The sequence below is a fragment of the Sabethes cyaneus genome, chromosome 3 (genome assembly GCF_943734655.1).
Source record: "Sabethes cyaneus chromosome 3, idSabCyanKW18_F2, whole genome shotgun sequence".
NCBI classification, from domain to species: Eukaryota; Metazoa; Arthropoda; class Insecta; order Diptera; family Culicidae; genus Sabethes; species Sabethes cyaneus.
This window is the reverse complement of record NC_071355.1, coordinates 148782423-148807470: the sequence shown is the minus strand read 5'-3', so window position 1 is coordinate 148807470 and position 25048 is coordinate 148782423. Positions and strand designations below refer to the sequence as shown.

Here is a 25048-nt window from a genome sequence, read left to right as displayed (position 1 = left end):
GGGGAAAGAATTTTATCATTATTATTTATCTGTTCTTTATCTGTGCGCTGGTTGGTGCTGTCATCAGTCCGCTCATCGCTGTGTTTTCATGCCAGTGAAATGTTTTCAAACGCTCATTTTCTTTTCGTCCGGATGAATTGAATCCCTCAACTGAGTCTTTTTGCACCGATTTTTTCAGAAATTTGAAGCAAGCGAAGTTTACAATCACATTACTTGGCAGCCATATTCGAAATTTTAAACTGGTTGTCAAAATTTGACAATGAGATTCGCCTTTTGCTGAATCTCAGGCACACACACACATATGCAAGTATAATGTAAATACATTATTGACCTGTTCGACAGAAACTTATGCGCTGACGGTGGTGGTCTTTAGAACTAGCCGAACGGTGAGAAAGTTGACAGTTTGCTTGAAGAATCGGAAAAAAGTTTACTTTTTTAATTTTCTTAATGTAGTGAAACAATGTACAAGTAAAATTATTATTGCAAAATGTAAGAAAATTGAGTACTTTATTTTTGGTATATACTTTGTCAATGGTTTGTTTACAGTATATACGAGAAAATAATGTTTTTGTATATTTATGCGTCAACAAACAGGTTACATTTCACGCTAAATTATAGAAATCCACGTGCTTGAGTGGTAAAAAACTTGTTTTTTGTGAAATTAATATAAACCAGGCTATTACAAGCAAGATACAGGATAACTAAAGAGAACATTCATATTTTCATGTAGTGCCGAAGCAACATGGTTCGATAAGACTGAAAGATATTCAAATCTCCAGAACTTTGACTTGAACCGATACAAAACAAGCATAGGGATCTTGTAAAGTAGAAAAACATTCCAATAATATGTAAAAACCGCTTTAGGATCACTTCTGTGTTCGATTAGTTAAGTCGCCACACTAACTTTTACAGTATTCTTCAAATTTATGCTCTTTCAATTCACTATTTTAGAAGTGTTTTTAAAATAACTTGTAAAACAGCAAATTTCCTACAAAACCTGATAAAAATTTAGTAAAGTTTTCAATCGAAAACCAGTTAAAAATTAAATTTACTGAAAATTTTTTATGATATGTACCGCATCTGACATTTGTTTTCGTTTTTCTCACCATCGCAGCAGGTAGCGACACGCCGGCAGTTTTTACTCAAATTTGTCAATCTGAATATGTATGATGTTTGCCACGCGCACTGCAGCGACACTGGCATTCTATATATATTGATTATACTTGTCAAATACATAAACATTAAATTTTTGGCCAAATTTTGGCCTATTCACATCTTCCCTTTTAATGCACTTTGCTGCGTAGCCAACAAACTAATGGCAATCAAGACCGCAATCGTCGCAATGAAACTTTTTTTGAATATGTCTGGCACCTCTGCACACAGAGTGATTTTTAAGGACGCAGCCCGCAACTCGTACACGTCATTGGAAACGTCAGATAATAAATTGTTGTTGGGCTTTCGGTGAAACTATTTCGTATGCAGGTTGTGCTGAAAAAATAAGTTTTTCGAATAATCTATAGAACTGCATAATGCGAATATTAATAAAAATTGCAATTCTGATTGCAATTTCATTGTGTCTGGTCCATCATGTACAAAGTCAAGGCAAAAGTCGAGGAGTAAGTGTAAAGTTTAGTTTGAGTTTACCGATTTTGTCGGAGCCATGTTTTTCCACGTCTACCAGAATTTTGTTAATTAAATTTTTTGTGCAATCTTCTAATTGCAGTCTCAAACACTTTCGGAAAAAGTTCAGCAGCTGCTGGAGATGAACGCAAAACGACCGGTAATGCGGTTTAACGGAAATCGCTTCAGAGATTTTGTAAAATCGGTTCCCCGAAACTACTCGGTCGTCATCATGTTCACGGCGATGGCACCGGCCCGGCAATGCGTTATATGCCGACATGCTCATGATGAATATACGATAGTTGCCAATTCGTACCGTTACTCGCAAACCTACTCCAATAAACTTTTCTTTGCCATGGTTGATTTCGATGAAGGCTCGGACGTTTTTCAAATGCTTCGTCTAAACACTGCTCCGGTGTTTATTCATTTTCCGGCTAAGGGTAAGCCAAAACCAGCGGACACGATGGACATCCAACGAGTGGGCGTCTCTGCAGAAGTCATTGGCAAGTGGATTCAGGAGCGTACCGATATTCAAATTAGAATCTTCCGACCACCGAACTATTCAGCCACTGTGGCTATTCTGATGTTAACAGCCTTTGTCGGTAGCTTTCTGTACCTGCGACGAAATAATCTAGACTTTCTATACAATAAGCAGATGTGGGGATTTCTGGCGGTTATATTTTGCCTTGCGATGGTATCCGGCCAGATGTGGAACCACATCAGAAGCCCACCGTTTGTCCACAAAAGCCAAAATGGAGGAATAGCGTACATTCATGGGTCTTCTCAAGGGCAACTGGTGATCGAAACGTACATCGTAATGTTCTTGAGTGAGTATGAAATCATGTAGTTTCGGACCAAATATAAAAGTAATGCGCTCTTCAGCGTTCAACTAGTCAACCCACCACAGATTACAGTATTATAGTTGACTGGACTCCATCGCATTTAAACGCATGGAGGTGCAATATTTTCTGTATATCATGGATGAAATGAACATTATTTCGCTTCTACTATGCCCAGAAAATAGAAAACATTTAAGTTGACTTTTTTCTTCTGATGCAAGACTGGAGTGATTGATTTATTAAATTATTTTTCTATACAAGTTTTACAGTAATATCAATATTTTACAGATGCGATGATCGTTGTCGGTATGGTGCTGCTAACCGAAGCGGGCTGGCAAACCGATGCAAGGAAAGGCAAAATTACAGCAATTGTCGGGTTGGTGTTGGTGGCTGTGTTTTTCTCGTTTATTCTGTCGATCTTCCGATCGAAGGCTCAAGGTTATCCCTACAGGTAAGTTTCTACGTATTTAAACATTATATACCTATCACACAGTTTATATTTTTTGATCCACTTTTAGCTTCTTATTCAAATAATAGTGGAAATCACGTTAATAATGTGATTTCAGTTTACTAGAACCCAATCACATGCGGGATTACACATACTGTAAGTTGAATTCTCCTACCACGCGAGTTTTTGGGTTCAAACTAGGATGAATGAAAGCTGTTGTACCGTAGTTTAAAAATTAAAATCACATTGATTTTCTAGTGAGAACTAATTGTTTAGTGCAAAAAATAATTTCGTCATTAATAACGTAATCGCACGTTTGGAGAAACATTGTTTGCTAGCGTTTATTACGTGACAATGATTTAGTGATTTGTTCTGGTAATTGAAAAAAGTGGAATATAATAAGATCGCGAAGCAGCAAGCTGATTACTTTTTACATTTCTTTATATTATCACAACCCATTTTAAACTTATTTTTTAGTATTCAACGATGCGTTGTACATTCGAGGGGAACTTAATCATTAATTTTTGAAAATTTCCTGGGTATAACTATTTCGTATACCAGTTTAAAAGTCTCGTTTTCCACAATAGTAGAACAAAATTATTCATGTTATTATTTTTTGCTGGAAGAACATTCTAATTAAAATTTAATGATATTCTGATACGTCATGTATTGAAATTTACGATTAACGAATAACGAATATAAGCAGAAACGGGTATGTCTAAATCAGCAATTTAAAATATGGAGAGAGTTTTAACTATGTATCTATACTACTATATAGAAATTCTGCAATTGGCCTATGAATCTTTTCATGATTATGAACTCCTTTAAACGTTAAACGCTGGAAAACACCTTCAATTGTCAGATGCGCCGTACATGTACCTTGCATCATATTCGTATCCAATAGTTGGCCGCAAATCCACTGGCTGGTTCCGTACTCATCTATTGATGCAAAAGCGTACCGGTAATCGTTATAGAACACCACATTTGGGTAATCATTTGTTCTAGTGTTCCCTGTCAGCAAGAAAAATGTATTGTGCTTCTTCTCAGTCTTGTCCCATATACTGTTACGTCCAGCAGGATAGGAAAACAGCTGCTGTTTTAACATGCTTAATAAGTTACTGGAGTTGATAGCATTTTCATTGTCTTCAGCTGACAATGGCCCATCGCTATCCAGCGCAGATAGCTCCAGCCTATTGCCCTGCTTGACACTGCTAATCTCTTGCCCTGTTAGCGGCGAATGACAATGCTCTCCCTTTTGCAGGAAGGATTCAAACTGTCCGTGAATAATTAATTGCGCCGGACATTGCTTCCTCTGCAGGTCGATCTTCACGCATGTCCATCTAGTTTCTACGTCATTGATGACAAGTCGAAGATTATAAATGTTATGGCAATATAGGAGGGATCTGCTGCTGAAATAAATACAATCTCGGGAAAGCAAAAATATTTGTTCCACTGCATCACAGGTAACGTTTTTGACTGAGTATTGTTTAAGATCGTAATCAAAAATAGGAGCATATTTTGTTTGATGATTGTGTTCAATCTGACCGTAAATGGAAGCTCGTTTACCATCATTCGTGATAGAAATCATCGCCATGCAATTGTGTATACTGTCCCATATACATTTCCAGTATGTAAGTCCACCCGGTGCTCTTAGATAGTATTTGTAATAGTAGCCCTGGTATAGAATTTTGTATCGATTTCCTTTGGCTCTCAACACGGCAAAATCACGTTCGGAATCATCATATGCCAGTATTGTATAGATTTGTGGTTTTGCCAAATTCGTACTTTCTTTTGTACTTGTTTCTTGTAGTTTATCCTCTCGAAAAGGAGTTATCACATCTGTTGAATTTGGTTTAAATTTGCAATCCTTGAAGGCATCATCGATTTCCCTTGCCGATAATTCTGGATGTATATGGAATCCTCGAATTTGGGAAATAAGTTTGAAAACACCCGAAACTTCAAGAGTAACTCGGCAAGCTTTAAACCTGCATAACCATTCGGTAGTGTCGTCATTATTCAAATGCGTTAAATTATACCTATAATTGCGGTACACAAGTTGCCTTTCAAATTCTCGTCCCATAGTACCAGAATATAGTAACCAGAAGCTTTCCAACGTTCCGTCTTCTCTGAGCAGACTGCCCTTGCCTGGTGGGCATTTTAAAAGTCGTGGTATCTTGGCCTCATGCGTATGTTTTATTTTGGAATTGAATGTAGCAATCTTACCGTCGGCACTAACGGTCACCATATTTCTGTAACAAAAAGTATTTCGTTAAAAGGTAGAGAAATTCTACAGAATGTAGCTTTCAGGTAAAAAAATATACAGGACAACAGACGGCGTTTTCAGCCCCTATTAATAATTAATAATTCTTAACGTCAAATAGTAGATTTAGAAAGAAAAGTTTCATGTCTCTTCTTCGCTACACTTACTTGCACTTATTCAGTTTCCTCATGTCACAATACCATATACTGGGTCCACCATTTTTTCTAGCAGAAATCTGAAACATAAAGCCAGCCACGCTTATTTTAGCCCTTCCCTTCTTTAGCTTAATAACTTCGAAATTTCGTTCATCATCCGCCTTCCATAACATACGATAGATTTCCTTGCGTTTGTTTTTTTCAGAAACATTCAACAACTCCTGCTCAAACTCGTTTTCCACTATGTTTGGTTTGTGCTTCTTACCATTAGGCTCTATGAGGCGTTTTTTTCCTTTACGCTTCTGTTGAGACGTCGAATTATTTGAGGTCTCTTCGTTCTGCCAATTCTCCTCTTCGCTGTTATAACCTAACTGGGTATTGCTTCGACTTTGCTTACAGATCTGCTTAAAAGTTGCAATGGATAATAACTCGGATCGACAGAGCTTACATACACGTGCCTCAAAATCTCGATAATAATTCACCTCGATTTCTATACATTCTTGAATCATGGCACAAAGTTCACTTCTAGTTTCTGCATTTGTCGGAAATATTTTATTTAAACTTCCGTCAGTCGTTAGACATAACCGACAGTACTCTTCTCCTGGTCGAAAAAGTTCCTGTGGCAACTGTTGTAAAAACAGATCATTGCTTTTTGCTTGATGACTAAACCAACTAAATAAAGCTAGTTTTTCGGTGCAGCCGGAGCATATAGCACTATTTGCATCCTTATCATAGAGGGCCTACAAGAAATCGAATTTCTGAAAAGTTGCTTAACATAACAAAATTGGAAAAACTTACTACAATATCCAAACAAGCAAAAATTGCCTGCCTGTGTAATTTCGATGACTTATCCGATGAAAATAAAGGTAGAAGAGGCTGAGATTCACTGCGGCAGAGCCAACAAGTATTATCCTTTTGTTCAACATTGTTTACTGACTTTCCGTAGAGAAGGTTCTGTGTACCATGGTTCATCATTGATTTTTAAAATAAACTATATGAGTGATTTGAAGTAATAAATTGAAACCAGTAAGAGACAGTAAGAAAAATTACAACCAAATAGAAAACAGAACCATCAGACCAGACGAAAAACTAAACAGCTATCAACAAAATAGATGACTATTATTTTACCAACGTACATAGAATTGAAAACACAGCGGTACCTTATATATTATACGAGCCCTGCTGCACTGTGAAAAATTACAAAAAAATTACAAACCAACCAAAAATTAAAACCAAACCAATTGGTAAATTTTTAGCAATTTCCATCCAACTCAGAAAACAGCTTTTCGTTGCTCCTCAAATTTATTCCTAACCTAAGCTCGACACGGTACGGAACTTTTATACCTCTATAGGTAAATTCATTTTTAGCAATTCCTGCATCCTTTAGCTACAAGGCCCTGCTTGGCAGCCATGTTTTTGCAGTCAACATCTAGCCATTTGCGAAAATGAAACAGCATGACACCGCTATACGTTCTGTTTCTTTCACTCTGCAAAGCCGGTATGCTGGCAGATGGGTATTATTTTCAAATCTTAGCCTGATTTTTGCAAATAATACCCACGCCGGCAGTAGATGTTGGCTACTGTCAAACACATAGAATAGGGATAGGGTTGCCAGTCCCTTGTTTAGCTACCTATTGTCGTATCCGAATCCAAAACACATCCTTGGTTCTCGAAAATAGCACAGAGCACACAGAATGACTTCGCTCGTTATTCTCGCGTTACTCGACCTTACGGGAAACGTTGTCCCACTCAAAGGATTATATACATGGCTGCCAGAAACAATATCGACTCAAAGTTTGGGCAGTGCTAACATTTTGAAAGCGACATTATTGTTTTATATTTAAGTTCATAACTAAGCTAGCTATGATTACTCTTGATTTGATCATAAACATTTGCTTACATTCAACCATGTCATTGCTATTCACTACATCTGCCCTCTACTGTACTCCCTCTAGTTTATTAATTACCCAACAAACATTTTTGTTTAACCTGTTGTTAACCTTTGTATAGCTAAAATCAATTGAATGAGCGTTTCATAAGCTACTATACAACAAAAATGTTTCTTGGGTAATTGTTAACAGTATCAGAAATTCTATTAATTACCAACATCCTCCGTCATAATGCCGCGAATCAATTTACATTTGGAGGGTTTTATTTTCAACACTCTAGAGCCACCACTTGGCCACCACTAGAGCCATGTTACGAAACTTGCCCTTTTTATAATTAGTGGTTTTCTCGTGGACGATTAGATTAACGCCAGAGTCTCGCCTGTTCGTTGTTAAAGCTAACGAATAGAGCTTCCCAGGCGTATGAAACTGAAGGGTAAAGATGCGGCTAACATCTTTTTACGCTTCCTACACGTCCGACACAAAAAGAAAAAAAGCAAAAAAATAATTTTGTTCGAGCGCTTACCAATACACATTCATCCGAGGCTGAAGTTAGAGCGGGCTACTCACAAATACATTTGGTCCGAGGCAAAGTTTGTTATGGGCTAGATGAGATGTTGGCTACACGAAAAATATATGGGAATGACATTTGCAGTGTTGGGCACCGCTAATTCGCTAATTCGCTAACCGATACAATTTGCTCGATAATCGTGGAAATTTCGCTAATCACTAATCGCAAACTGCAAATTAACAGTTACTGTTTATTTTTAAACATATCGCAATAACTTGCATTGTAATCTATCGCTGTACAAATTATTTGTAATTTTCATTTATTACATGGCTTTTCTTAATTTACCTAAGATCAAAACCTATTATAATGGATAAAATGCTTTACAGTTTATTAATTTTAAAATAAACAGCGGCACTTTATTTGGAATCATGGCCCAGCAACAATTCGGCTAGTCTGAGTATAAATTACAAAGTATAGCTTTTCTCGATTAGTCGGTTAGCGAATTAGCGGTGCCCAACACTGGACATTTGTGACAGTGGGGTGGAGCTTCCTGATAGTTCACACGGACACTCACCCTAGCGAACATGAAATAGACGTATATACCGTGGAACAGCTGGATGCAAGGAAATGTGAACAAAACCGAAACACATTCCGAAAATAACGATTTAGTTGTGTTCCGATTTAGAAATTTAATCAGGAAACTTGGTGACAAATCCCAAGTAACCAGTGCGAGCACTTAAAGAAGCAGAAATCTAGCTTTTTATTAGCCTATGGTGCACACCTTATCGTGCAGCATAGTTCAATAGGGTAACCAACGTATTTTGGACCCCCTCAGCTGATGGGGTCCAAAATAGGTTGGTTACCCTATGCCTCTAAAAAGCAGCTAGAAAGCCGGTTTTGGCCAAATATCCGGCTACATTAGTGCTTGGAGATTTACAAATGTCATTAAACGTAACGCCTGTTGCGTAACGGCAAAACATCAAACATAAAAATCAGACGGGTTGTGCACAAGACACGACCGCATAGGTGACGTAGGACCACGTAAGTCTCTTTGTAGCGATAGTAGGATGTATCCATGTATATAATAATACGATACTTCATGTATACAAGCTACATCCGTAACGGTCATCAAAGTAGAAACATTGTATACATTCAATCCTCAACCCATTTTGGAGTTATATCCATGAATTGATTGAATCTATTTTATTAAAACGAAACCAAGTTAGTATTGCGATTATTATCTAAAATTTTTCTTTCGTAGGTTTAGTTGTGCGCCTAACAGTTGCGCGCAGCTCTGTTCTGGTTGCTCGCAGTCAAAGTATCTCTTTTACACTCACACGAAATCTCGTAAGAAACTGTCAACGCAAGAGTGATGAGAAAAGCAACAATATTTCTCTCTCGCTCATCAGCTGAATGCTAGGGTAGCTTGCTTCGTGTTTGCCCGTTCAAACATGAACAAATTTTTACAAACGCAATCAGCATTTAAATTTTATCATATTCGGTTAACGTAAGACTTTGTAACTGTGTTGTTTGTAAGTCTGTATGTAATAGAACAAAACAAAAGTTATCTAAGTTACACTGTCAATAATACATGATTTACCTTTGCGCACAACTATATAAAGCTGAAAAACGAAATATTTCCTCGGGAAGCACAATAACTAAACCAAACAGTAAATAAATTTGTATGATATGTTTCTACGTTGAATAGTGCTTTTCCTTTGGTAATCGGTAGACGGTACGCGCGAGTTTTCAAAAAGTTGAAAATTTTGCGCAACTTTTCTGCGGCTTACAAAAGGACACGGATAAAGCATTTACAACCTGCAGACGTATTGGAAGTCGCAGAAAATGTCACCTGTGACCAGAAAACTTATTACCGTCATTGGTTGGTCGTCCGCAATGGCGAAAAATTCAACTTTTCCCTCGTTGACTGTGTTAATTATGGTATTAACTGGGCAAGAAAATATAATAAACTCTTCAATCGTTGTGTGGCCCTTAAAAGAACCGATTGTTTGATTATCATAACTCCTGCTTGCAATAAACTTGCACTAACGCATTTAACGTAATTCTCTGTTCGGTAAATTGGAGTACCGATAACCGCTAACCAGGCACGGCTTGTTGCAACGGACCAACCGGAAAGTCTCAGCAGCTATGCGATCAACGAAACCGTTCGTGTATGGTCCTGAATCACGATGAAATACCACTCCAAGTGGCCAGCTGCAAGTGACGTGAGATGCTTCTGGTCGTTTTGTTGTCGCGAGCGGCATATTTCCTGCCAATTCCAGGACTTCAGCAGCCACCTATGCCATCACGGCAACGAAATGAACCACCAGCAACAAGCTAACAAAACCACGAGGTGGTCGGTCAAAATTATTTGATAAAGAGCGAACAGTCAGATCAATCTAAATTAAATAGAATTTAAATCTGTGAGTGAAAATTCCTCAAATCTTTATGAAATTTTATTCTATTTAAAATTCACGTGGCTTTCACGATGAGTTGATGTGAATATCAGGTCATCTCAAAGTGTTTTACCCATGGTTTTACCATTGAATATGATTCATGTGTTATTCTTATGAAACTGTAGTGATTAGCACCAGGAGAATATCTATGTGTTCTGCACATTGAACGCACGTGTATAGTTTTTTTGGTGTACGTAAACAATAAACAGGGAAAAGGGCACAGTGGCTCCACTCTATAAGACAGTGATCCATTTCGCGAAATTTTTAACTTTTTAGTTAAAATTTAACAGTTCCATAGTTAAGCAGGGTTATTTTTGACAGTTCGATGGTTATGGACGCGGACGCCAATAGTTTGTTGCGTTAATCGCGACAACTCTGAGACGTCATGACTGGTTGAAATTCAAGCAGCAATCAAAAGTATTAAATCCAAGAGTATGCCAAGGATAGACCGTATCTCAGCCAAGATGCTCAAAGTTTACCCATCTTTGTCACCCTAGATCACCCCATCGACATCTCTATATCGAGCTGCAGTGAACGTCAGGGACAGCATGTCCTGGGCTCAAAATTTGACAGCGGGCCCAAATCAGACTACTAGCAGTTGAGTGAAACGCAGTGTTGATATGCTATCTCATTTTCGCACACACGAGATGTTAGCGGCGAAAACATGATTGCCTGCCGATGGGGTGCCCTAGATGATGCATGAGCTATTCAGCAATATATGGGCTGGCGAGTTTCATTGTGTATGCCTGTTGGTTTAAACAGTAACCTTTTGTAGATTTAGTCACCTGAATCCCAAGAAACAGCTGGATGTCGTCCAACACAAAAAAGCAAAGCCTTGGATTTATACCGTCTTTAGACATTACCCTTCTTTATCGACAGACTTCGCAGCTGGCTGTTAGAGTATAAGAAAATTACGGGGCCAGTGCAAGGATCCTACTAACTCTATCTAGCATGCACCGCCTAACCGAGATTCGAACATGCAACGACTGGCTTGGTAGACCAGCACCGTACCTCAAAGGTAACTGGGCGGTCGTCCAACACAGTCAACTTGAAACATCCTTGCAGGTGGTTAACGATTTCTTGTAACTCTTCCTCACTGCTGCATAACTTAACTGAACTTTTTCGGCGACAATCCGCTTATCGAATCAATGCCGAATTCAGGAGTCGTCTTCACATTACTCGGTCTTGGGCTGCCACTCTCCAGTCGCCCCTAACACCCGCTGTTCTAGCATCCTCGTCAACAGCGCTCATCCAACGGGTACGGGGTCTGCCTCGAAGTCGTCGGCCTCTGTCGGGTTCTCTGCTAAATATTGTTTTCGCTGGTCTCTCATCCGGCATTCTTGCTACATGGCCAGCTCATTGTAGCCTGCCGTATTTTAGCTTCACAATATCCGCATCTTTGTACACTTGGCATATTTCATGATTCAAAACGCCAAGAGCTTATCGGTCGCTTTCTTTCAACGTCCATGCTTCGTGGCCGTAGAGTACCACCAAGAGAATTAGCATTTAGTCATGAAAGTTTAACCAGCGACGAAGTCGACTGCGCCGCAAGGAACGTCCCATCGTACGGTCAAACTATTCAAAATTTTTCGAGCTAATCGTCTTGGAGACACTTTTTAACATTGCAAGCAATATTTGAGCGCGGATCAGCACGGATTCCTCCCTGGTCGATCCAGTACTACTAAGGTGCTGTGCCTTAATACGCACATCGTCGACAACATGTCTGCAATGACGCAAACCGATGTCATATATACCGACCTGTCAGCCGCCTTTGATAAGCTCAATCACGTAATCGCAATCGCACCAACGGTTGAAAGCCCCATCAAATAGTAAATAAATAAATAATCGCAATCGCAAAACTCGAAAGGCTTGGGATAGGCGGAACTTTCCTGCGATGGCTCCGTTCGTATCTAACAGATCGTCAGCTGTTGGTTGCCATGGGTGATTGTAGATTCAGCACATTCTGCGCCATCTCAGGTATTCCGCAGGGTAGTCATCTCGGACAATGTACAAAACCATTATTAGACCGGTAGTTCTATATGGACTTGAAGCCGTGACGCTGCTTACGGAGGACATACGCGCCCTTGCCTTGGCGGAGTACAAACTGAAAGCGGAGAGTGGCGGAGGCGTATGAATCACGAGCTACAAGCACTGCTTGAGGAGACTCCCATCGCACATCTAGCGAAAGTTAGCAGGCTACGGTGGGCCGGACACGTCGTAAGGATGCCGGACGAAGTGCGGCGAAAATAGTCCTCTACAACAACCCCACCGGCACCAAGAACAGGGGGGCCCAACGTGCACGATGGCTCGACCAGGTCGAAAGCGATTTGCGACTTCTGAGACGACTAGGAAATTGGCGACGAGTGGCCCAAGACCGAGTTGAATGGAGACGAGTGCTTGAAACAGCACGAGCCACCCTGGCTCTATGCTGCTGAAGAAGAAGAAGAAATCATCTCGGACCGCTCATATTCCTGCTTTATTTTAACGACGTGAACCTCGTGCTTGAGGGACCAAGGTTTCCATATGCCGATGATCTGAAAATATTCTCCCGTATCCGCTCAACTGAAGACTGCATCACTCTCCAACGCCAACTGGATGTCTTCGCTGGACTGAATCGTCAACAAATCCTCTAGGATCATGGTATTCAATTTAGAATCTAGATACTAACCCTACACGGAGAGATACATCTAAAGCCCTGCTAGCAGGGTGGCAACTCAACCAGGAAAACCAGGAAAAGACCAGGAATTTTTTTTCACCAGGAAAAACCGGGAAAAAACTAGGAATTTTCACCCAAAACCAGAAAAAAAATTAGTTGCTTACTGGTTGCTTAGTTACTTGTGTGGTCATGTCCGCTGGTTCGACAAAACCAAAAAGTCTGCTTTCCCAACTGTCGATGGTCATATGCCCTGGCTTTCACCTGTCGCCAGGAGAGATTTGCGTGCATAGGTTAAATCAGTTGACTGACGTTGACGGCGTAGCCCACCATTAGCCTCTAGGTTTGCCTCTTCTGCTCTCCCTGTGGATTACAGTTGAGTCCAGTTTTCCTGCAGATTTCGTTCTCTTCTCTTCTCAAAATATGTCATATCCACCTCTACCTAAGTTTCCAAATCTCTGTTTCTATCTGGCGCTGGTGATATCAACAATCGAGTGTTAGGCCATCAAACCCGAATAATGTATTCAGGCAACGATTAACGAAGACCTGCAGTTGTCTCCGATCTGATTTGAGCACCAAACGTTCCAAAGTAAGATCCAAAAAATCGCCGCTAGTCATCCGGATTTGTATGTCTATATCGGTCTTGGTACCACCGTCTGGGGTTGTCTGGCTACCAAAATCCTTCACCTCCTCAACCTCTACTGTGAAATTGGAGGAATTGTTATTGTTCACTCCCACTGACTTGGTTGGACGTTGACTATGGTCGCAAAGACCTGGAGTTGTAGCACAGACCATTTAAATTTCTCTGCATATGATATTGCCATTGGGAGAACAAGAAAATGTCGTCGGTCAGCTCGAGGTCATTTAATTATTCCATTGTCAAAGAGTTTCAGGGTAATGCTCGGTTAGGTTTGCTATCAATGACAATTAAAATTTTATTCATGACGACGAGGAACAGTATGTAACTCCTGTAGTAACCCTTATAGGGCCCATAGTAGGTCGTGGTGCAGCAATTTGCACGAAACCGCCTCATACTGAGCGTCGATGAGCATATAGCATATCGGGAACTTCTCTAGGCCTTCCGAATACGCCGAGATGTGGTTGTGATTTAGTCGGTCAAAGGCTTTTTCGAAATCAAGAAGCACTAACGTAAGGCAGTCCTGGATTTCGATGATTTGCTCCAATATTATACTGAGTGTCGTGATCTGATCCACACACGATCGGCCGGCACGGCCAGCTTGCTACTGCCGGAGAGTAGCGCGGATTTTCTCATTGATTCGCTCAAAAATCACCTTTCGGAGTACTACAAGAGCGATACAGAAAAACCTGACGCCGCCCTAGTTCCCACATACAGATAGGTTCTGTTTCTTGGTGACTTACTGAAACGCCTTGCATCCAATCCACCGGAAATGTTGCAGTTTTGTAGATATTGCAGAAGAGCTGATGCAACATTTGCGATGCAGTACTGGGCAAGCTTTCAGCCTCTCAGCTGAAATGCAGATGGTGCTTTACAAGACTTCATATATTCAATTTCAATTAACAACGGCACCTCCAGGTTGACATGGTCGATGCAACGTACTGTGGGCATCACGCACTGCTGATTTTTCTAGTTTGCGGAATTTGAGGCTCGGAAGAGTTTTTTAAATGTTTAGTTCAACGGTTAAGCTTGTCTCGGTCGGTTGGACGGTCGATCAGTAATTAGCCAGCTCTGCCCGCGACGACATCCTCGCATCGGTGCTAACACCACTAAGGTAGCAAAAATTTTTTGCAATAAGTGAATATGTCTGCTGGTAGTGACCCTTTTCAACTAGTTAGTTGACCCTGGCTCTTTTGTCTCGTTTACAGAACTTCTTAATAACCCTTTCCAGCTTGGTGTATCGCTGATGGGTTGCTGTCTTAGTCGTCCTGGTTCGTGCACACTCAATCTTGGTTTTCGTTGTGTTTGGGATCAGAGTACGATAATTTTTATTGTTTATTCGCTCCGAGACTCGTAAGCCTCTTGGACCTCGATTAGTTCCAGTATTTGGAGCTACAAGCTGCTAACTTTTCTTGCCCATTGAGCCAACTGGCAAGACAAGTTGTTGGGCAAGGGTCTGTGAAGTAATCTGTGGCCACATTCCGCAACTCTTAAGATTACAAAATTGAATAGTAAGCTTTCAATTCGAGTTACAGAATGTTTTAAATTTTAAATAAGTACGAAATTTCTCTTTAAAGTAGTTAATCGTACTAGATTAAGTTAACTTATGGAAACGGGTGACTTCAATCCTCAAAAGGTTTCAGAATTTTTTGCTCGGGTGGCACGTTCTTCATATTTATTTTGGATATTTGTGCCTCGCTGCTTTTGGCTTATCATCATCGCTTACCTGCTGGGAAGGGAAAAGGATCAGGAGGAATGGGAGGGTTTGGATGGGGGAAAGTAAACGTCACAAAAATATTTAAATAAAAGAAAACCTGCACTCCTGAATAGAAATGCCAATACCGGGGGTTATTTCGAAAACCGGGCTTTCGGTTAAAAAAAAATTAAGCTTTAGAACGCGAAGAGAATTTATCATGTCATCTCTTAAACGAGAACAAATGTTAATGAATAAATTCTAATGAAAAAACTTGTGGAGGCAGAGAATCTTCATTCAGTGTCCTCGCAAAAAGGAGGTACCTTACAGAATTTTACTAGCAAAACATTCTTGATGCCTTGAAGAATATCACAAAGTCATTTGTTTTTAAATCACGAATAGTGCGGTTAATTATAAAACGAAAAATTTAAATATAGGAATTTTCTCTGAAATTCTACCAATACAGTAAATCGAACAGCAGTTGTGCGAGGTGTTCCTAGAGCAGCTCTATAGTCGTAGAGTTTACAATTTTTCCGGTACAGCAATTCGACAGCAGCCTAGACTGGTTCTGGAACTGCAACGATTTCTTCATTCTTCATGAATTACTCATCGCATAACTACATCGTATATTTACTTTTTAGATCAGGCAGAGACGTTCGGTTGGTAAACGGCTAGATAACGCGGAATATAGACCCCATAGTGGTCGTTAGCCTCTTATCCAGCAACTCCGATCCCGACCTCCTCGTGGTACCAGCCGGAATACGAGCAACCTTAGCGGAGATCGGGTAACCAACCCCGGTGGAAACTAAGGTCGTATACTAACCGGGAAGGAGGTATAGTGCGTCTCGGCACTATGAGATGGCAGCCCCATCGCGAGACTCGGTAGTGTTGCCCTAGTACGGCTACACACCTAAACTAAACTTAACTAACAACATTCAAGCATATTCGGAGCGGAATATTCGGCATCGACCTAGGCGACGAAATAAGGACGACGAATGGAGACTCGGGACTTGGAACTGCAGATCGCTAAATTTCGCAGGTTGCGAGCGGGTGCTGATTGAACAGCTGGAACCCCGCAAACTCGGCATCGTAGCTCTGCAGGAAATCTGTCGCAAAGGAGAGAAGGTATGGAAGATCCGTGGCGGAAAAGCCCAGTTTTACCAGAGCGGTGGCGCTACCAACGAACTGGGAACGGGCTTTGTAGTGCTGGGCGGAATGCAGGATCGCGTGATAGATTGGAAGGCGATCAACGAAAGAATGTGTGTATTGAGGATAAAGGGCCGTTTCTTCAATTATAGCATCATTAACGTGCACTGCCCGCACGAAGGTAGACCCGACGATGAGAAAGAAGCGTTCTACGCGAGGCTGGAGGCAACGTACGACAGCTGCTCGTCACGGGACATCAAGATCGTCATCGGGGATATGAACGCCCAGGTCGGTAGGGAAGAAATGTATAGACCGGTGGTAGGACCCCATAGCCTGCACACCGACACAAACGATAACGGCCAACGATGTATAAACTTCGCAGCTTCCCGAGGCCTGGTGATCCGAAGTACCTTTTTCCCGCGCAAGGATATCCACAAAGCCACCTGGAGATCACCTGACCAACGTACAATGAACCAAATTGACCACGTTCTCATAGAGGGCCGGTTCTTCTCCAACATCACAAACGTACGCTCCCGTCGGGGTGCGGATATTGATTCTGACCATTACCTAGTAGCAGTACATGTGCGCTCAAAGCTGTCCACCGTATACCGGACACGTCAAAGCCGCCCTCCTCGGCTGAACATCAGGCAGCTAGATAACCCACAAGCTGCCGAGAACTACGCGCGAGTACTGAATGAGGCACTGCCTTCTTCCGAGGAGTTAGGTGCTTCAAACCTCGAAGACGGTTGGGGCAGAATACGCTCGGCCATCGGAGAGGCCGCTACCGCGGCACTAAGTATTGAGCCTCGGAGTACACAAAATGATTGGTTTGATGGGGAATGCCAACAAGCGGTGGAGAAGAAAAAAAATGCTTGGAAAAATTATCTAAGTATTGCCACTAGAGAGAACCTGGCCAAGTACCGACGAGCTAGGAACCAGTTGACCACGATCCTGAGGAGAAAAAAGCGCCAAAAGGAGGACAGAGATCGTGAAGAATTAGAGCAACTATTCCGAGCTAATGACACGCGCAAGTTTTATGAGAAGGTGAACCAAACTCGGAAGGGCTACACACCGAAACCTGACATGTGTAGGGACGAGGGAGGGAATCTAATTACAAACGAGCGCGAGGTGGTCGACAGGTGGAAGCAGTTCTTCGATGAACACCTCAATGGCGAAGTCGCAGAAGGAGGCGGAACGGAAATTAACCTAGGAGCGCCCATGGAAGATAGTGATGTCCTAGCACCTGATCTCCAAGAAGTCAAACGAGAAATCAGGTTGCTGAAGACCAATAAAGCCGCTGGGAAGGACCGCCTACCGGCAGAGCTTTATAAACATGGCGGGGAAACGCTAGCAAAAGCTCTACACTGGGTTATTTCCAGGATTTGGGAGGAGGAAAAGCTACCGGAGGAATGGATGGAAGGAGTGGTTTGTCCCATCTTCAAAAAGGGTGATCGGCTAGACTGCTGCAACTATCGTGGTATTACGCTGGTAAACGCCGCCTACAAGGTACTCTCCCAGATCCTGTTACGCCGGCTGTCACCGATAGCACAAGGTTTCGTAGGGAATTATCAGGCGGGTTTCATGGGGGCTCGCGCAACTACGGACCAAATTTTTACTATCCGACAGATCTTGCAGAAATGTCGGGAGTACAACGTGCCCACGCATCACATCTTTATCGATTTCAAAGCAGCATACGATACAGTCGATCGAGACAAGCTATGGCAGATAATGCACGAATACGGTTTTCCGGACAAACTGACGCGACTGATCAGAGCTACATTGGATCGAGTGATGTGTTTCGTACGCATCTCTGGGACACTCTCGAGTCCCTTCGAGACGCGACGAGGGTTGAGACAAGGTGACGGTCTATCCTGCATGCTGTTCAACATCGCTCTTGAGGGGGTGATCCGACGAGCGGGCATTGAAACGAGAGGCACGATTTTTACCAAGAGTAGCCAACTTCTAGGCTTTGCAGATGACTTCGATATCATAGCCAGGAACTTTGCGACGGCGGAGGCAATCTACGCCAGACTGAAAGCGGAGTCTAGGAGAATTGGGCTAAAAATAAATGCGTCGAAGACCAAATACATGAAAGGAAGAGGCTCAAAGGAAACAAATGCGCGCCTCCCACGGACGGTAACCGTTGACGGCGACGAACTAGAAGTGGTAGAAGAGTTCGTGTATTTGGGATCGCTGGTGACCGCGGACAACAACACTAGTAAGGAGATCCAGCGGCGCATCCAAGCGGGAAATCGGGCCTACTTTGCCCTTCGTAAAACGCTACGATCAGGAAGCATACGCCGCCGCACGAAGCTAACAATGTACAAAACCATTATTAGACCGGTAGTTCTTTATGGACTTGAAGCCGTGACGCTGCTTACGGAGGACATACGCGCTCTTGCCGTGTTTGAGCGGAAAGTGCTGCGGACGATATTTGGCGGAGTACAAACTGAAAGCGGAGAGTGGCGGAGGCGTATGAATCACGAGCTACAGGCACTGCTTGGGGAGACTCCCATCGTACATCTAGCGAAAGTTAGCAGGCTACGGTGGGCCGGACACGTCGTAAGGATGCTGGACGACAGTGCGACGAAAACGGTCCTCTTCAACAACCCCACCGGCACCAGGAACAGGGGGGCCCAACGTGCACGATGGCTCGACCAGGTCGAAAGCGATTTGCGACTTCTGAGACGACTAGGAAATTGGCGACGAGTGGCCCAAGACCGAGTTGAATGGAGACGAGTGCTTGAAACAGCACGAGCCACCCCGGCTCTATGCTGCTGAAGAAGAAGAAGAGACGTTCGAAGCGATGACTGGTGCCCGTAGAATTGGCTCAGCCTTGTCAACAGGCTATTCTAAGTAATCAGAAAGTTATTTCTACTCCAATTTGTATTTGCAACCGAACAAAAGAAATGTTTTGTTCCGTGGTTTGTTCTGACATTTCTCTAGAGTACTCCGTCAACTTTCACTGAAGATTTTCTGAACAGCTTCACTGTATATCGCACATTTCTTTTGTTGCGCAATATTCTTAATTAATTGGCGCATTCAAGTAGGATATTGGACCTGCTTTGCCCTTCGCAAAACGCTACGATCAAGAAGCATACGCCGCTGTACGAAGTTGAGAATGTACAAAACCCTTATTTAACCGGTAGTTCTTTACAGATTTGAAGCTGTGACGTCGCTCACAGTGGAAATACGCGCTCTTGTCGTGTTTGGCCAGAAGATGCTGCGGATGATATTTGGCGGAGTAAAAAATGAAAGCGGAGAAAGGTGGGAACGTTTTATGAATCACAAGCTACATACACTTCTTAGAAAGATTGCAATCGTATATCTGGCTAAAGTCAGTAGGCTGCGGTGGGTTGGGCATGTCGTAAGGATGCCAAATGACAGTGCGACAAAAGCGGTTCTTTTCAACAACCACCAGTACTCGGTGGGATCGACGTGCTAGATTGCTCAACCAGATCAAAAGCGACTTGTAACTACTGGGAAATTAGCGATGAGTGACACATGGAGTGGACTGAGTTGAATGGAGACAACTGCTTAAAAAGCACGAGGCACTCCGGCTCTATGCTGACAACAGTGAGGTGTTTCAGGGGTTTCCCTTTGAAAAAATTACATGATTGAATTATTATTTGTAGAACTAAAAAAAGCAAAGCAAAGCCTAGGTGCTACGTTCCGTTATCGAAACTTGACCTTCTGTTTTATACGACAAAATTCGCAGCCAGCTTTTAGAGTGCAGGGCAATTGCAGGGCCAGTTGCTACGATCCTATTGACTCTAACAGCCTCTCTCAGTCGGGATTCGAACATACGACGACTGGCTTATTAGGCCAGCACCATACCTCGAGGCCGACTGGGAGAACTATCAATCATGAAATTAAGTTTGCCCTATACTTTCAAAGTTTTACCAGCGATTTAAGCTTCTTGAGTTGTTATTTAATCATGCAAGAAAATACCGGTTTTTGATCGTGGAAAACCCGGTAATTCGGTATTGGAAAAGTGCCTGGCAATACCGGTAAAACCGGTAAAGCATCTCTACTCCCGAAGGGATACTGGTCGTCTTTGAAAAGAGCATAAAGCTTTTAACTAAGTTAGGAAACTTAGCACCACCAGGGGATGGCCTAGCAAAGCGTTTAATCCGTCATGCGGAATTGCAAGAGTTAAGCCATACCACCCAAAATCTTAATCCATGCCCCTTATAAGTAGGCATGAATGAGTTTGGGGAATGGCATACAGAGCCCTGTGCAGGCCCCTGAGAAGCGCATGTCTCAAAGATGCCGTAAAATGACGGCTTACCATCCTAACTTGGAACCGCAGGTCTGTAAAAGACAGACCCGGACAAGAAAAAGTATCTTGTCCGATTTTGCCTCGATTTTGCTTCTTTCGCAGATTTTTCTCATAATGTTTGCCTTTAGCTAAAGTAGCCGACGCATTTTCATGAGAAAAATCTGCTAGAGAAGACTCACCGCTGGTTTCAATCCTAGTCAGTGTAGCAATTATGTTTACTCTTTCACATTTAGTAAAAGTGAACAGATAACCCGGCAAACTTTTCAGCATAATATTCAACACAAAAAACTTATTTATTTTTTCCATTGTTCCATTATTTTTTCCACTTATTTTTCCATTCTTGATGGTAATTTTGAGTTATATTCGAAAATCAGGAATTTTTCAAAAATCAACCAGGAAAACCAGGAAATTGAAATCACAGATTGAGTTGCCACCCTGCCTGCTAGTCGCTGACACTTTGCGAGGAAAAATAGATTGCCCTCAACTTTTAGAGCGAATTGACCTCAATGTGCAGCCTAGATCCCTTCGAAATACTGCTATGCTGAGGACGTCATACCACCGTACGAACTACAGCAAATACGGAACCCTCACCGGTCTCCAGAGGACGTTTGACAAAGTAGCATTCATATTCGATTTCCATCTATCGCGCCAAACTCGTCGTGAACGATTCAACCGCTTCTTCAGCCGATCCAATTAACTTGTCTATAAGTTTAGTTATATTCATGTGAATTTATTACTATTTATCACTTGACCACTAGTTTTAAGAAGTTAGACCATCATTAGGACCATGTAAGTCTGTTGATGTAATAAATAAATAAGAAATTATATTGGAGCGGATCAACGAATTCCAGGACTCTCTTCTGCTTGTGTTCGTTGATTTCGAAAAGGCGTTCGACCGACTCAACCACGAAAACATCTGGGGCGTAGAGGAATTACAGATAAGCTAGTCCATCTTATCGAGGCTCAGTATGAGGCGTTTTCGTGCAAGGTTTTGCACGACCCCATAAGAGTCTCACCTCACGCCAGGTGAGGCAGGGCTGCATTTTATCACCGCTTCTGGTTCTCATCGTTATGGATGAGATATTAGTTTGAGCGATTGACAGTAGACCAAATCGAGGATTACTTTGGAAGCCTCTTACAATGGAGCAGCTAAATGACCTCGTCCTAGCTGACGACATTGTTTTGCTCGCACAACACCCAATCGATATGCAGAACCAGTTAGATGAACTCTGTCACAACTCCCAAGCAGTAGGTCACACAGCCAATGTAGCCAAAACAAAGTTTGTGGTAGTGAATACTGACAATCCCATCAACTTCACCGTATAGCGACGCAACAGGCTGAGCAGCTGGAAGCCTTTACGTACTAAGTCTGATATAGCCGCACCCCAACACACGCTTTTGCTGATTAGTAGCTTATTCAACCGTTGTATAGCTAATTACGGGGTTACAAGCGCTCGATAAGCTGTTATATGAAAAAAATGTTTGTTGGGACAGATCAGGATGGCCAGGAGTGCCTTTGCAAGTATTCTGTTGGATCGGCGGGTATGGACCAATAAATAAGGTAAAAAAAGTTCAATTAGGGAATGAATTTCTTTCAAACGAAGTAAAATGGCGATGATTTTAAACATACTCTTAAGCATCTATATTTCTCTTTTCTCAAGAAACATTCCAAAATATTGTTATTACAATAAAATAATTAATAAAAAAGAACCTAAAATCTAAAACATAAAATATAGCAAAATTATAAAAAAAACTATTTCTCGCAATTCGTGTTATGTTTCGATTGATAATTGTTTGTTTCGACCATCAGTTTAATTAATTAAAGCAATTTAAAATGTACAAGTAGTTCACTTTTTCAGTTTTTTTCCCGTTCACGTTGATTTTGGTTTTTTTTTGTTGTTGTTTTGCTTCAAATAAATTTCTCTTTCTCTCGCATCATCATGTGTTTGTATTTTTCTTCGTCATTAAAGGAACAATGTTTTTGTAGCTTATATTTATACACAATATACAAATAACGTAAATCTTCACCCTTATGATGTATATATAACTTATTTTACTGTTTTTTTTTTATTTTAGAAGATGCGATGGATTCAAAAAGCGAAATTGTCGAATGTGTGTATGAGTGAGTGAGTCAGTGAGTGTCTGTGTGTGGAAAACATGAGAGGAAAACATAATATTTGGAGTTTAGTTTTTCCGGTTCTAGTAGATCTGTCACCGTCCGCGAACCAGTACCGTACACCCACCCTACAGTCAGTGTTAAGAGTTTCACGATGAGAAATGAGAGGAATCTGAACTAAAACTGAATGCTAAAGCTAATAAGAAACGTAATGGTCCCATCGCGTGTGTGTGTCTGAATTATTATGCCTGTGGTTGTTGTTGTTGCTGCTGTTGTGGTTGTGCAGGTGAAATGTATTAAACTGCACTAGTCTCTTCTTTTTCTTTTCCTTCTACTCCCTCGCTTGCTTACGTACATTTGGATAGGTTTGGAACATAATTGTTTGAAATATTGAAAAATTCATTTTTTGTATTTCAGACTTCGATTCTACAGACACACTTATTTTGATACTAATGTTGTACAAAACAAATTCAACGTTCTGTTTGGTTTGAGACTTCTCCCCCTCTAAGAAGGGGGGGGGGGCTCCCATCCAAAAGAAATACAAATTTCAGCATGACTCGAGAGCTAATCATGTAAATGAAACCAAATTTGACATGTGGAGGTTTAAGGAGGCATAATTTTTTCTATGATGGTTTGAGACCTCTCTCCGTCTGGAAGGGGGAGTTAGTCACTTATAAAAGTGCTATTTTGGTTTGAATCGCTTTCGGTGACCCTTTCTTTATACTCCAAGCAATCGGCAGGTGTGCCGATGACACTTAAACAATTCAATCTGAAAGTCTGCAACAACGCTTTTATAGGGATTGCACACTTTTGAATGTATAACTTTTTTTACAATCAGCAATACATATAAAGTATGAAAATCAGTTTGTTTTTACATGAGAAAACTTATGTGTATGATCGTTGTTAATCCACTTTTCATGGCCAGATTATTAAAAAAAAAATAGTTTGAAAATAAGCTAAAAAGTCTGTAGAATCAAAGTAAAATAAAATCGCTATGTTTAGCTTCTTGATGCATGTGATATGCTTAAAGCTTTAATTTTTTTTTATTCCTTATAGCAGCGGTTCCCAACCTATTTTGGTTCGCGAACCCCCTGGCGAAATTCCCTATGCTATTCTGCAGCGAACTAAATTTTTGGCGTACCCCCAGGGGTTCGCGAACCCCCATTTGGGAAACGCTGCCTTATAGGATGTACAGGCAGTCCACAATCATGAGTCACACAAAATTGTGGGTCATTTTAGCTCTAGCTGCTGATCAGCGTTTAAATATCAGCTCGTAAGTAGCTCTAATAATTTGATCAATCATTATCAAATTATTAGAGCTACTTATGAGTAACAATTTTATCAATCACTTCGTATAATATTCATGCATTAATCAGTAGAAAAAACTAAAATGACCCATAATTGTGTGTGACCCATGATTGTGGACTGACAGTAAATGAAAATCATTACTTTAAATTTGAAATTTGAATTGTTATAAAATCATTCAAAATTTTTACAAATCAGGCATACTCTGCTTCACTTCTTAAAGAAACATGAATGAATAGGTAAAGTTTTTACCTTTTTCTGGTTTTGCACAGTGCTATCCTACCGTCGGTAAAAGTTCACCATTTCATCCAAAATTATGCATAATTTAGTAAGAAAATGTACGTCGCGCGAGTTCGTTCCATCCATTCTTTCAACACTCCATGTTTTCCAATTTCTCTGTCTCTGGGTCACTTCGGCGGTGTGCTTGTTTGCATGTGTATGTGTGTGTATGTGTGGGTAAATGTTGATAATAATTCTTAGCATTAATAGTTTGTAGACATTTTTGTTTTTCTCCCAAGCATATGACATATTTTCCTATTTCCTTTATGTTGTGTGGTATGTCAAACCAAAAATTAACTTTTAGAGCCAAAATGTTTGTTCTTCCGGGGAAAAGATCCAGGGTGTACGCGTGTGTGAGTGTGTGTTTTGTTGTTACTATTATACTGTATTAGATACCAAATGTTGGAAAAAAGACAGTCGGTAATTCGATTCACTCGGATGCCAAAATGTCGCAGATAGGCTTTTTTAAATAAAAGAAATAATGTTTAGCACAATTTCACAGAAATTAAATTTAATTTCAAGCTAAATTGCTTTTTTTTTCGCTATCGTTTGCTTACGCGCTCGTGTGTATTCCAAAGCTTTTGGTTTCCGAAGTGGATAATTTGAAAGGAAATCAATAACGTATAGCTTTTGAATTGTTACTTATTTACTAAAACGGTTTACTCTCTTGCATTCAATTTGGAGCAATTTTGAACTAAAATTTCGAATTTTGTTGTTGTTAGGTGGTTGTGTTCTTCTTTGAATGTTTTTCTTTTTTGTTTA

At 41.1% G+C, this 25048-nt stretch overlaps 2 protein-coding genes across 2 annotated transcripts; one reads left to right on the top strand and one right to left on the bottom strand.

The window, feature by feature from the left end:
• Positions 1-1459: 1459 nt before the first annotated feature.
• LOC128742121 (tumor suppressor candidate 3) lies at positions 1460-3330 on the top strand. The gene is made up of 4 exons (XM_053838344.1): positions 1460-1616; positions 1724-2447; positions 2748-2910; positions 2978-3330. Exons 1-4 carry the CDS (start codon positions 1530-1532, stop codon positions 2991-2993), a joined length of 990 nt encoding a protein of 329 aa, XP_053694319.1. The 5' UTR covers positions 1460-1529; the 3' UTR covers positions 2994-3330.
• A 331-nt stretch (positions 3331-3661) lies between these two features.
• Positions 3662-6353, bottom strand: LOC128740252 (uncharacterized). The gene is made up of 3 exons (XM_053835786.1): positions 6121-6353; positions 5335-6062; positions 3662-5156 (listed from the first exon to the last, which is right to left on the bottom strand). The coding sequence occupies exons 1-3, from the start codon at positions 6295-6297 to the stop codon at positions 3662-3664; spliced, it is 2400 nt and encodes a 799-aa protein (XP_053691761.1). The 5' UTR covers positions 6298-6353.
• Positions 6354-25048: the final 18695 nt, after the last annotated feature.